The sequence below is a fragment of the Xiphophorus couchianus genome, chromosome 15, assembly GCF_001444195.1.
Source record: "Xiphophorus couchianus chromosome 15, X_couchianus-1.0, whole genome shotgun sequence".
In the NCBI taxonomy this organism is placed as follows: domain Eukaryota; kingdom Metazoa; phylum Chordata; class Actinopteri; order Cyprinodontiformes; family Poeciliidae; genus Xiphophorus; species Xiphophorus couchianus.
In genome coordinates this window covers 6,472,394-6,486,984 of record NC_040242.1, presented here as the reverse complement: position 1 = coordinate 6,486,984, position 14,591 = coordinate 6,472,394, and the positions used below count along the sequence as shown (strand labels likewise).

Here is a 14,591-nt window from a genome sequence, read left to right as displayed (position 1 = left end):
AGGCAGGTGAAAGTGTCAAAATACGTGTCCTTTTCTGTCTCGAGTTGGTATATTTCATGTCCTTCTTGTCATTCCTAGGCACGGGAGGTTCAAGCGTTCCAACAGTGTGACCACTGCGGTGCAAGCAGACTTGGAGCTGGAAGGCTTTCCCTCCATGGAGGACAAAGGCCTGCAGTTCGGTGGCGCCTTTGGACGCCACTCTGAGCCCAGCACACCAACTCAGTATGGAGCCATCCGAACTGTCCGCACGCAGGGTCTTTTTAGCTATAGGGAGGACTATCGGCCTTCCAGTGGGCGCTCCAGCCCCCAGCCTGAACCCTGGTTGGTGGAACCCAGCCTGGAGAGTACCGACTCAGGCCGAGTATCCCCCCTCCGGAGGGATGGCAGCTGGTTCATGCAACTCCTTCGCAATGAAACAAAGAGGCTTGAGGAATGGTGCAAAGAGATGGAAAGAGAAGCAGAGGAACATGACCTGTCAGAGGAGAGTGAGTGTCCCAAAGGCAGCCGGGGTTTTTGCTCTCTGATGTCAATGGTTCACACTGGTGTCACAGCAGTGAAGCCACCGTAAATATTCGTAGTATTAACAGTGACGCTGACAAGAGTTGTGACGCACACTTTTTGCTTATTGTGATCAACTGAAAGCCAATTGCTCATCATTCTGTCTTTTGCCAAGCTGTCGGTAATAAATCCAGACTTTGTGTTTGTCTTCCAGTCCTAGGAAAAATCCGGAGTGCAGTTGGAAGTGCTCAGCTACTAATGTCTCAAAAGTTTCAGCAGTTTTACTGGCTGTGCCAACAGAATCTGGTGAGCAATTCTCAAATACATTTTATCCTTGTGATATCCATTTTGTTTACAGGAAAAGCAAGGCTAATCTTTGCTTTTTGTTAGCAGTATTTGCATGTAGATTGGCCTCACCCACTCTAAACTTTATGGTAGTTGTCCTGACGTTGCATTTGTGCACCTTCTCAGAAATAGACCGCAAAGATCGATGGTGAAGCAGTCACTCTGCTGCTATTGACCCACAGTTGACGAAAGGGGAATTCCAATAGGAAACAGCACCTGTGTTGAGGCAATCCATTAATGCACAGAGGCAGCAGGTTGAATGGGAACTCAGGGTCTGAATAATGGAGTGCATCACCTTCTCACTGTTTAGCCCTCATGTCACGTCTGCTCATACTTCATACCTTTTCTGATGCTAACTATCCCCCGAGTCAGCTGATATCAGAATATGAAGTTCAATGAGTGGGATGTTTCTGCAGATAAGGGAGAAACAGACAGCGAAAGAGAGAGAAACAGACTTAATCAGAGCCTTAAAAGATAAGACTAAAAGAAAAAAAATGAAATGCATCATTGTGGAGGTGGATGAAGTCTGTTGTCTTAATAACTTGTGTTGTTTTGTGCTTTTTTTCCTTCTTTTGAATAACCCTACTGTTTGGCTCTCCTCAAAGATAATAGGATGATGAATTAGGTCTTACATTGGTAGTGACAAGTCTTAGATTGCCCCGAGCTTTCAGATATCTTTCAAAGAGAAGCAGATGAGTCTGTTTCACTCTTTGAATGGTAGAAGAACTGCACTGAGTGTTTATAAAAAGCTCTGAATATTGTTAACTTTTGAGCTGATGAAACACTTCTTGGTTTAAGCTCCCATTGTTTTTGTGTTTTGCTGTTTGAGACAATGGTCACAGGGCTCTCTCTATCTCTGTCTGTCTGTCTTTGTGTGCTGTTACTTCAGATTTATACAGTGCAAAACACAGAACTTCAAAACTGGTGATGACATTCAAAATTATAATTCAAAGGTCATGAAAATTTTGACTGGGTCATTATTGAATAATTCCTAAAACATTTAGCATTTGCCTTTTTTTTTTGCATGTGATCGTGCAGTGAGAAGTTTGCTGCTTTTTTACCGGGTGGAATAATTATTCAGTATTCTTAAAAACCATATTCTGCAAGTTGAAATTTATAATTAAACTACTCTAGTCCACATTTAGTCATAATTAATCATAAAGGGTCCTACATGCACATCTATCTTCAGTTATATTTATATATATGTTCTCAACAAAAAAAACTGCAGGGAAAACATAACAAACCATTCATGCTTTTATTAGACCCAGGCTCAAATACTATACCTTTGAAATAGGTTTAGTTGGGATATTCATCCCAAACACATATTGGTATTAGTAAAATCAAATTAGGCCAACATCAAATGTTTGTTATCCACATGGCCTCAACCTTGTTGAAAATCTGTGAATTATGTTTTAATTGTGGCCCAAAACAAAAGTCTATTCAGTTGCATGATCACATATACTAAGAAAATATCTGATGACCTCATTCATTGCTACAAAAGGATCAATTTTGACACTAAAATTGGCATGACCCAGAGAAAGCCAATGTTTTATTTTCAAATGTCTCAAATGCTGTACAAATCAATGCAGAACATTTAAGAGCAATTGTACTACATTTGTTTTTCTCTTGTTCATGTTTAAAATAGACTCACAAGTGTACTACTAGATCACTGGTAATATACTGCCACATAGTGGTTGTAATTGGGAAATCAAACCATAATTGAATGATTGGGAGTCCAAGGAATATCTACAAAAGTACTGAGATTGAAACTTTTGCATTGACGATATGGAGAGTTATTCTCCATTCTGTTAGTTGTAGAAAAAACTTATTTTATTTGCATTTTTACAAGCATCTGTTTCCTAGGACCCCAGTGCCATGCCTCGACCCACATCTCAGGACCTGGCTGGATTCTGGGACCTTTTGCAGCTTACCATTGATGACGTCACTGCCAAGTTTGATGAGCTGGAGCAGATCAAGAGCAACCAGTGGCAGCTGGTGGAGAGCCCCGAAAAGAAGGTATCATTTCCTTCCACACGCTCGTAATAATTAGTCTTAATGGACTCCAGATGAACATGCACAGCTTAAGAGGAAACTGCACTAACAACGTCAGTGTTCATCTTTAGGCATTACACCAGCAGGAGGTCAGAGTATTAACAAGATGGAAGCATCTGTTTTAGTTTAGAGTGCTGATGGTTAAGTTTGCTTTTAAATTAAAGCAACCATCAACATCCATGATGTGAATTCATATCCCTTTTACTTTGGAAAAAGAGGCAATTAAATGGGGAAAGTAATCTACAATGTAATCTACAGCTATAGATTATTTTCCCATTTTAATTTCATTTGGTCACTTCTGTAAAATATTCATCAAATAATTTGAGACTACACTAAACAAATATTCCGTTTTGCATAGAAACACTTGAGTACTTGTCAGGAAAGTTTATTTTAATCAATGTCTGAATACTTGACACTTGGTATTCAATCAGGCTTTGATGTGACTACTTAACATGTTATCTTTCAAAAATACTACGTCATATTCTTTTGCCACTGATTCTTTGCCGTTGTGTTTGGCTTGTAGTTTGTCAGTTATACTTATTCCTATGTCCAAAATTGGGCATGGAAACGAAAAAAGGCATATCATTTTTGAAGGAAGGTAGCTGTAGCAAATATTCTAAATAGAAACTTTATAATGAGTTTTCTGGGAAAGAGAAGAAAATTCAGAAAATTTGGTCAGTGATCTGCGAGTCTGAAACCTGATAAATCCACACCCTATTCGCATTGTTATTATGAACACATTTTAATCTGAGAAACTTTATGCTCACAAACAATAGTTGCAGTTACCTTGATGGTCTGGGTGGGAACTTAGAGATGCATCAAATATAGCTCTGGCATTAAATATGTTCTATCTTTGTCCCTCAACTTTGGGCTGTTGATTCCCTTGAAGCCAAGTTCCCAGTTAGCAGGCTTTACCAGTTAGTTTATAATCCTGTAGCAAGAAGTGATTCCAACACAGATTTCTGTTGGAACCAATTCCTGCCAAAAGACTGTTTGGGGAAAGTAAGAGTGTTCACTCTGTCCCTGTAGGAGTTGCTAATAAACAACATCCATGAGACATGGCTCCATTGGAATTTATTTTTGTTGGTCAAGACATCAACTGATTTTCAATTGATTGGAGTTACATTTACTACATCATCTTACATACATATTGTAGAGCATTCCATTTTAGAAAAGTGTGTGGCTAAAAAGTCTTTTTTTAAAAAACTACTTTGAGAAGCAATGGAAAGGTCAGTTGTCACCTAGTTGTGTTTCACACTTTCAGTATTAGTAAGATTTTTGCCCTTTAAGGATTTATTGCTTAACTACTTTGGGGAGTTAAAGGCCTTGCTACACATGAATGCGTTTGTTTTATTTTGACAAATCATCAAGAAGCAATTTTTGAAGCTTTGTTAATAGTTGTTTCTCTAAAACAAAAAGCTATTTTTAAAACCTGGTGCTGGATGCAACTCTGTCTACAACTGAATATGTAGATCAAATCAGACAATACTCTAAATTTGAGGAAAATATTTTACTTGTTCTACTGTGAATGCAGGCTTTCATTATAGATGACTGTCATTTTTAAAACAAGGTGGAATTACCAATTTAATCAAATTATTACTAGAAGGGAAGAACAAATTTCAACAGATGCAAAATACCGTGGTTATTTAAGCTTTCAGTTAAATCACTCTTTACATAACGTACATTAAGGCAAATGTATAGAAGTGGTGCTTGCAGATGAGGGACCTACAGCTGCAAGACATCCATTTAATTGGTAATTGCAACTTAAGAAGTAACAAGATCGTTTGGGGCACTTGGGTAATTATCTGTATTCTACACTTTCTGCTATAAACACTCTACTGCCTCCAGCACTTTGCAGGCACATAGCGAGCTCAGTAGAGCTTAACCCTCACAGTGACACAGATGTTCCACGCATAGCCTTACTGGATCAGGGCAGGCACTGTTTAAACCAACACCAGCTTGCGGTCATAGAGCCTTACCCTTGCCCTCAGAAATCTGTCACAATCTTATGAAAATGTTGTGTTTATTTATTCATTGTTCAACAACAATGAATTGATATACAGTGGCAGCGTAAGTTCTTCCTGACTGTGTATGAGACACTGTTTTTAGAGTTACAAACAACATATACTGTGACACCTAGTCAGTCATACTGGCGTGAATTTGTGCCACTGACTCAGTGGCTCGGAGGCCACTCTGTGAGGAAAAAGCCGTCACTCCACAAGAAATATATAAACACAGATTACAGTTTGCAAATGCACACATGGACAAATGGCTTAAATTTTGGAGACATCTCCTGTGGTCTGATGAAATTAAAGTTGAAATACTTGGCTATAATGAATGTTGGTGTACAATATATCTGCAAAAAATATTGTGTGAGGATTTTATTTCATGAGTGACTCATATACTGCACAACATACTGTAGATGGCATTGTGAGTAAAGAACATTACACGAAAGTTTTCTCTGGAAAACTCAAGGCATCAGCAGAGACAGTAAAGGTTGGACACAAATATGTCGTCCAAATGGATAATGGCCCAAATCATATAATGCCAAATTAATTACAAAGTGGCTTAGGGACAGAGTCAGTGTTTGGGAGTGATGATCACAACTGCCTGATCTCAGTCCAAGAAGACAGGCAACAAACCTCATTCATTACATTAGTGGGTCAAAGTTTGTACAATGCATTGTGGGAAACATGTGGAATGATACACAACATGTTTGACCCATGTCATATAGTCTAAAGCTCACCACCCCAAGTCTAAGGGCATGTATTTGAAAATCATTTTTGCAAAAAGAAAGATTTGTTGGTAATCCTTACTGAACGTAAACAGGAAGAGTTTGATCGAATTGAATATTAGATGGTTAGAAAAAATCTGATGTTTCTCTATATGCCGTTTTATCTCTCCTTCAGTTTCAAGTGTTTATATGATTGATTAAACGCGTGAAAAAGTGAATTTTTATCATCCAATTTTTATGTTGTGACAGGCTAAAAGCTATGAAAAACGCTATTAATTCACAAATAGTTCCCATAACGGTCATCATTGATGTCTATTTTTGTCATTTGTATGCTAACGGAGGAAGTGTGCACTGCATAAGATGTAGATAAAGAGCAATTCCCACTAACGTGCAAAGATTACACCATAGAATATAAGCAAGTGTTTATTTCTAATTGGAATAAACAGGGACTTATTTTCAGGGGTGTAATCAATTCTCTATGTGTCCCAAGGAGCAAAAGTGGCCCCCACCTCTGCCAAAGAGGCCAGCCAGGGGCCGTGGTGGTATGATGAGGGAGCGCTCTCTTGACCTCCAGGACCGCCAGCGACAGGAAGCCCGCAGACGCCTCATGGCTGCCAAACGAGCAGCTTCTTTCAGACAGAACTCAGCCACGGAGAGGGCGGACAGCATTGAGATCTACATCCCAGAGGCCCAAACGCGGCTTTGAGGTCCACACAATCCTCCTTAGCTCCTGTAGTCCATCTCCATCTGACACCAGCAGGTCGCGGCACAACATCTGCCCTATGTCTCCTGTTTGCTGAATCTTTTTACATGCTGTCCTGGCTGTCCCTGAAAAGAAAATACACTAGGCAAAGATTTTAACAGAAAATGTTATCCCATTTTTTATCTACATAAATGACAACAGTGATGAATGATAAAATGCAGCCATCTTAAAGACATGGGAGTCTGATTTTTGACCACGTTTTTAAGTCCCGATAATCTGGAATAATGATACAGCAAACATTTTTTTTTCAATTTTTATTTGATATTCTTCAGCTAAAAGTCACCCAGTACCAGCCAAACATAATAAATACAGAGGTTGTTAATGTCCACAAAATCTACCTTTGCCAACTGTATCTTAAATATCACAGGGACATTTGCCAACGGCTGAGAATAAGCTAACATAAAGTAAAATAACAGCTGCCCGAATTAAATCAATTTTAAGACTTCTTTTGTCTTTTTTGGTGCACCTAAATTATTGCTGTTCCCGAACTGTGTCAAAGGACAAAAACACTTTTTATTTCCATTCAGACAAACAAAGCGCTACTTTCCCCTGGTGGCAACAATGGTCTGTGGCTGAAGCACCCGTTGTGTTTCCTCTATCACTCAAAGTTACCATATTATTTCTTTGCAGTATAATTTTAAATTTCTTTGCTTTTTCCTTATTATTATTTTTTTAAATACGGTGAAAACCTGAAGAAGAGTTTGACTTTTTAAAATTAAGCGTTCAATTTGCCATGGTTGATGTGGCAAGTACTTCACATATTTTTCTTTGATCGTACTTTAATCAGTCGTGCTGCAGCCATTAGCCATTGTTGCCGGCTAGGATTTAAAAAAAAATTAAAAATAACACTAAAGAATCCATCCAGAAATCATTTCCATCCCTGCAATACCATTCAGTCTTAGGACTTTTTTAAAGACGTGTGAATTACTAGCTGCTGTCCACATTTCCACTGCAGAACAAATATGAATTATTAACAACAAAAAAAAGATTTACACAGCCTGAAAAAGGTTATTTCAACCAATGCATTTTGCACCTTATAATATTCATGTTTGTATTTCCAAGGGAAATGTAGTTTATGACGCTCATGTGATATTGTTGCAGTTGAATTGCAAGAACAGAGATGAAAAATCTACTACAGAATTTCATATATAAATATATATATATCTCTATATATAAGTTGTAGAAATTGCACCTTGTTTCCTTTTTTTAATGGCATTAATGCCACTTTTAAGTAAGCTTTTATGATTCTAACACTTTTAATTCTACTTATAGTATCTATCATAAGACCAATTTCAGAGTTTATGCTATACATTTACTATTTCCGGTAATAACAGGCATTGGTTGATATGACAGATCGTCTGCCTGGTTATTAAGTAATATTTCTTAGCTGAGAGTTTCCATTCTGCACTGCATCTGACTTTCTGTTCTCGTTTGATCTGCTTGTGTAGTTCTAGGGAAAACAGGTGCAAATGACACTTTAACAATATTCAGTTACTATAATAAATGGTGCTGCTTTTTACTCTTAACACTGTTGTCCCTCACCCAGTCCTACACACACACACACACACACACAAATAACAGTACTTTTTACACTGAGATTTATTAACATGTCTCCCCGATGGTTGAGTGTGACAATTTTGCAATGTTGTTACTTTCAGTGAATTAAATGAGGAGACAGTTGTTTTAGTTCAGATTGTTGCCCAGAATAAAGTAAAGGGAGTTTTACTGAGATGAATAACATTATTATTACTAGTATTATTGAGCAGGAGGGAAAACAGGTTTGACATTCCAACAACGTTTAAAATAAAATTAAGGATACATCATGGTTCATGTTTTTTTTTTCCTCACACTTCCAGTTCATTCCCACTCATCTCCATTTGCCAGTCCAACCTCAGGTAATTAAAACAAATGCTGAGGTTGCCACCATGATCATGGTGGGTCATAGTGTTTCCTGTTTTAATCTTAACACGTTCAGCGGTGGGGAGCAGTCTGCGTTCTCTGTATGAGGTGGTGAAAAGTTAAGAAGGATAAGGACACTATTTAATTATAATTTCTACTGGCAACGAGGCTCAGCATGAGCTGGACTATTTTACTCCAGGATGAGTGTGCTAAATCTGAAACCTTTACCCTATGGCCTTACCAAAACACTAATGAATGTAGAGATGACATTGATGCAAAAAATGTCCCAGGAGATCGGGGATTGCGAAAATTTCAAATAAATACAACGGGATGACAGGGTGTTTTGATATCATTTGTTTGTCCATGCAAATTGTTGTATATTTAATTTCCAATATGAAATAGGGCAAACATATTATTTACTTTTTAATGAGTTGAATTTTGTTAGCTCATAAATGAGCAACTGGGTATTGAGCCTGAACTCACAAAAAAAGTGTAGCATTTTCAGAACATAGAAAGTTTAGAACGAGTTCACAGAAAATGCTAAAACAAAGTAAATAGATTGAACTTTTTTCAGATATATCATTAACTTTGCTACAGTGCTTTACAGAAGTATGTACACCCCTTACACTCCTTGGATAGTATATTTTACACATATAAATCTGCAAATTGGCGCACATTTGTATTCAACCATTTTATTATGAATTCCAATATAAGGCCTAGTTAAAACCTAAAGTGAACTAAAAATTGTTATTCATAAACAACCCTTCCACAGCTGTATTTATTTGATGGCAACTGGCTGAACTAAATCTATTTTGGGGTTTATTAGAGTAGATAGAAAATTACCTTGACATTTTTCGGGTGTTAATTTGTTTCAAAAGTGGAAAGCCACAAATCACTTTCCTTCTACTTTAAAACAATGTCTTGGTCTATCACATAAAATCCTAATAAATGACACAGTTACTGATCTGTATATACATTATAAATATGCTTATTACAAATATTTTTACATTATTTATTTCAGGTTGTGTTAACTACTTTAAAGGTCTAATTTAAGCAAAAAAAAAAAACAATATATTTTATAGATGTGTGCCCACTATAGAATAAAGGGATCGCAGCATACATTTGCTCAATAAGTCCAGTGCATTATAGACGTACAATAAACTGTTAAGATGGTAAGGGCTTAGTCTTTACAGGTCTCTTTTTTTTTCAACATTATTGTTTATATTACTTTGCTTAAAATGATTTATGTTGTGGCAGAGTGGTAGAGAGGGAAAAAAACACACAATGCCATTTTTCAATTATTTTGAGCATGATTTGAGCTTGGCTGTGTTTCTTATGTTTGAATTAGACACTAAAACAATGTAATGTAAAATACTTACAATTTATCACATTATGTTTTTAAAATTTGGTCAAGACCTTCAGTGAACACATTTGCTTCCCAAAAATGTGAGAACTTATGCAAAAGGTTTTTCAGATCATAGTGGCCACTCTTACTGTCATCGGAAGCTTTACTTCCTGTTTAGTCTTTCATCTTCATTTCTCCTTTGTTTTTATCAACATCTCAACTCATCTTGTAGAAGGACGCATCTGCTGAAAACACCACAGTTGTTTAATCTCGATTGAGCGACGGTTGATGGGCTACTTTTACAATCTAACTGCTCTTCCACCTGACTGAAGTCAGACAAAGTCTACTTCCCACAGACTGCAAACTGTGACTCCATCATGTCTACTGCTGCTGATCTGGTGGCCTCTATCACCAGTGCAGGTTTTAAATTAAATTAAGATTAAACTGAGCTTCTCACAGCTTTAAATTCGTGTTTCTGTTTTACTTGCGTGACAGTTGGTATGAGTCAAATCTGTCATTATCTTTCCTCCTTTGGGACATTGTGTTCTGGTACTTTAAAAGAGGTGGGACTGAGATGCAAGAGCAAAGTGATAAGGATTATCTCAAAATACACTCACAACTTCATAGTGTTTTGAGTGAAAAATCATGTCACTTCAGCTGCTTTCACAGTTAGACTGAAATCCTGACACCAGGATGTTCTTAGAAGTTACAGGGACAGTGTTGGAAATGACTACGCATCTACAGTAATACATTGTAAGGGGTATAAGATACACAATTACAATATCAGAAATCACACAAAGTGTTTCTTGTAGTATCTTGCAGGGACGTTATAATATCATGGTGCCATTTTCGTACCATTATCTTTGAGTTGCTATAAATGTTTCCTGTGTTTTTCTTCACTTTCCCAACCATTTTATATGGGGCTTAGAAGTTTGGCAACTATGTACATGACAAATCCTCAGGTGCCTTACAGTTTGATTCTCTTAGGACTGAGCAAATGATTTGATTTGAGGTTTGTGAAAGAACTGCAAGACCTTTTAGAGTTTGTACCTTCATAAAGGGCTGGAAACTATATGCTTGGTTGGATCACAGAGTTAAAAGTGGAACAACATTTATATTTGCCTGTTTCAGTTGTCCTGATTTAGCACAATATAGTCTAGATAAAAGACATCAAAGAAGAGAAATTGCTGACGTTTATTCTGGTCACAATTCAATGTATTTGGTTCAGACCTTAGTAAATGTGTTAGTATAATTTCAAATACTTTTTGATCCATATATAAAAAACACTTTAAAAACTAATCAAAGGAAGGTAATTGTTTCAGATTATATTTTTTCATTCATAAGTGTCTTTACTGTCACCTTCTGTTTGCCCATTTTGGAATCTCGGTGTACATTAGAGTTGGAGACTGAACCAGCTGAAAAAAGTGCAATGGTATTTTATTACAATGACAGACAGGCTGGCCTGGAGCTATTTACCTCATGGTTGAGTGTTTTAGCGAACGTTATTAGGAGCAGTTATAAGCTCCACGTGAACGCTTTTTCATGCCTGTGTACTATGCAGCAGTGCCTCTGCAGGGTGGCTGAGGTTGCAGGCCTCTGTGCAGATTGAACTTCATACAAGAGACCGCTAAAGGCACCATGTACATTGTGATAAATGCATCAGAGGGAAACACAACCAGAATGGGATACAGCTAATCTGCCAGTTGGTATTTAGTTTACACTGATATAAAATGTTTAACATTTAAATATCTAACAATGACTTTCAAGGACTCACAAGAATAGGTCCTTATAGAGTTGCTACCCATATTTTTTATCCATATCAAAAGCACCATATTTTAGATCATTTCACTGAAGTTAAACCTCACAGAAGTCTAGGTGCTGAAATAACCATCTTATTGTATTACATGGTGGTTTTATTTTATTTTATGTTAATATTTGACTAATTAGTAAACACCAAAACCATCCAGTGCACATGAACTTTAGATCAGCAGTGCAATGGCATATTCTCTACTACTCAGTTAAGTTTCCGCTCATGATTTTGAGGATTTTTGTAAACTCATTCAACTTTCATTATTTCCAACATTGTTGCTCTACAATATTCTTGTTCTGTTTTCATAATTCACATGATGACATCAGAACTCGTTTCTGTCCAAGCATAAAGCAAATATGAACATTTACTGTGAGGCTCGTGTAAACCTCATCTCTATGTATGAGTGTTTCTGCCTTTCAAGCAATAACCCTCATTTAAGTGTTACAAATGTTTTTGTGTTGGTTTCTGAAGTCAAAGGAATATTTGATGATTCCTTAGCTGGTTAAAGATTAGTTTGTCACAATAGGTTGTATGCCTATTTCACTTTATTTGATCAGAAAAGACTTCTGTTAAACACATCTCCTGTGAACTTAGAAAAGTTACTGATTTGTTTAAAGGTTGTTGTTTTTTTCAATTGCTAGCCTACCACATAACAAATACAATCATGTAAAACCAATACTTGGTATTCAACAATGTGGTAAAAGAGTATCAGTCACCTAAACTCATCATCGGGATGAATGTCATATTATGTTTTAGCTTTTAGTGATTTAGTTACATACATCAATGCCTTTTAAACACAAGCGCTGGGTGCCTGAGTTTGAATTGGATATTTAATTTAATCCAGAAAGAATTATACATACTTAAGCTCTAATGTAGACACAAGTAGCATAACGCACAGCTGCTTTTTGGATAGATTTTCCATAGTAAGTTGCATAGAAACCAAATGTGTTTTGTAGGCATCGATCACATCATAATTCTAACAGCAATGTGATCAATCCATTTATTGCAAAATGTAGAGATTGCACAGATCAAGCTTTTAAACATGCCCCATAAATTTTAATCAAAGTCAAAGCTATTTCATAAGAACAATGTTATCCTGCTTAATCTACTATAATGTCTTGTTCAGTCAACTGTGTCTAAGTATCAAACATTTGGCTGTTAAGGTGATGTAAGATTTAGGAATTTAAAGCTAGTAATCTGCCTTATTAATTCCACCAACTTTTTACAATGCTTAAATACGACCGGTAGCAAAACAGCTCCACAGCCCAATACTACCACCTCCATGCTGGGCAGTTGGCACAGTGTTCTTTGACTAGTGCTCCTGGCCAGCACTAGACAAAGTGTCTATTATGATATCAAACTAGCTTCATTATAGATCAGGGCAGGTGTTCCAGCATTTCCTAGTTTATGATACACTGTAGCCTGGTGGTTCTTGTGTTGTTCTTGAACATGCTTGCCAACCACTTTGCAACTGAACATTACAAATCGGGTCATATGATTGAAATTTGGAGACACATTAGTGTTCTGGCAGGACAGAGATCTGAAACACATATCAATTTAGTTGGGGAATAGATGGAGCAGATTAAATTAGGTCCCTGAAACGGTCTCAAAGCTATGACCTAAACCCTGCTGTAAAATTATGGACCATGTTTGAACGCCAGGTCCCCGGCAGGATAACAAATCCAGAAAAGTACTCAAATATTCTCATATTGTCTATGGGTACATGAAAATGTGGTCAAGGTGCAACATGTTAAAAGTTCCTTTGCTAAATAATGGTGCCAGTGCATGTATATATTTAAAACTGTTTAGTTCTGACTGTGAAGAATATAAACAAATCTACAATAAATTCAAACCTGTGCACCCAGTTCTTGTTTAACGTTACGCAATATTTTTTTGTATGGTGGAGAAAGGAACGACTCAAACACATCACTAAAAGCCACATCCACGATGACTGCATGTCAACTTTAGACCAAAGCTCTACAAGTAGGTTACTGTTTGAAAGGGCTAGCAATTTAGCCAGCTCCAAGTCCATATGCTAAGCTAGGAGAGGTGCTAATTTAATATTTCCCGCACAAGACATAGTGGTGTCAAAGATCAACACTGAATTGACAAACTATTCTTTTCACCAGGCAGCATTAGGATTAATATCCACAAGTTTGTTTTGTGTAATTTATTTTATTATATTTGGGGTTTTTTGGTTGCAGCTTCAGTGTCCATCTGTGTAATGGGCCTGACTAAATGTACAAATCCAGCACTGACTCTGAGGGGCACTAATACTAGTCATATTATAACAGTTCTACCAGAATTGCACATTATGTAATTTGGATATATTTTGTGTATAAATATGAAACTGCTAAAGAAAACATATTTTTCAGTGTTTTATGAAGAGATAGAACAGACACCGTTTTGTTTGACTTTGGTGGAGAAATGTGTTGTGGGTAATGGGTAGAAAAAAAACCCTAAAATGACATCAAAACCATCAGATAGTATATACAGGTGTGTGGTTAGCTTAATTCTATTTTGAAATTGTTTAATATATCAATAATGAGGACAAACATTATGCCAAATAAGTATTTGTACAGAAATATACATATATAAATATATAATTTAGGCCTAATTTATTTAAAACTATTTTCTGCTCTTGACCCTGTTTTGGTTGTTTAATGTTTCTTTGTCAACATTTTATAATAGCATGCAGGATAGTAAATGATTGTATTAATTAGTGATTCATTGCTGGTCAGTATAACAGCAGTCTACAGATCAGTTTGTGTTTGCAAGATTACTTTAGGATGACTATTTCATTTCTAGATTTGTTCATCTAAAAATTAAATGTACATTTTCTTTTCTAAATGCAAGGTTTTAAAATTGTTCCAACAGTTTTTATGATTTTTTTTTTTTTTTGCTTTATGAATGTGACTTACTATATTTTGCCTCCTAAGTACTACCAATCATCTGTTGTAAATAATTATGCAAATTAAACTTTTTGAAGAAAACAACACTACTTGTCACTTTTTTTATAGCAGGTAGCAAACCAGAAGTTGGTCAGTGACGCAGCTGTTCCCCAAGATCTCACATGGGCATTTCAGCTACAGAAGTGGATGTTTCTTCTGAGAATATTTATCATACATAACATAAAATTCTTATG

At 36.6% G+C, this 14,591-nt stretch overlaps 1 protein-coding gene across 5 annotated transcripts in view; it reads left to right on the top strand.

Moving 5' to 3' along the window:
• The window catches only part of dlgap2b (discs, large (Drosophila) homolog-associated protein 2b), a 95,366-nt gene extending 84,319 nt beyond the window's left edge, over window positions 1-11,047 (top strand). For all 5 annotated transcript variants that reach the window (XM_028040202.1, XM_028040201.1, XM_028040204.1 and 2 more), the window contains 4 exons: window positions 79-485; window positions 713-804; window positions 2,707-2,859; window positions 6,120-11,047. In XM_028040202.1, the coding sequence (XP_027896003.1) occupies window positions 79-485; window positions 713-804; window positions 2,707-2,859; window positions 6,120-6,335 (868 nt within the window). In that variant the 3' untranslated portion in view covers window positions 6,336-11,047. The remainder of the gene's footprint in view (window positions 1-78; window positions 486-712; window positions 805-2,706; window positions 2,860-6,119) is intronic.
• Window positions 11,048-14,591: the final 3,544 nt, after the last annotated feature.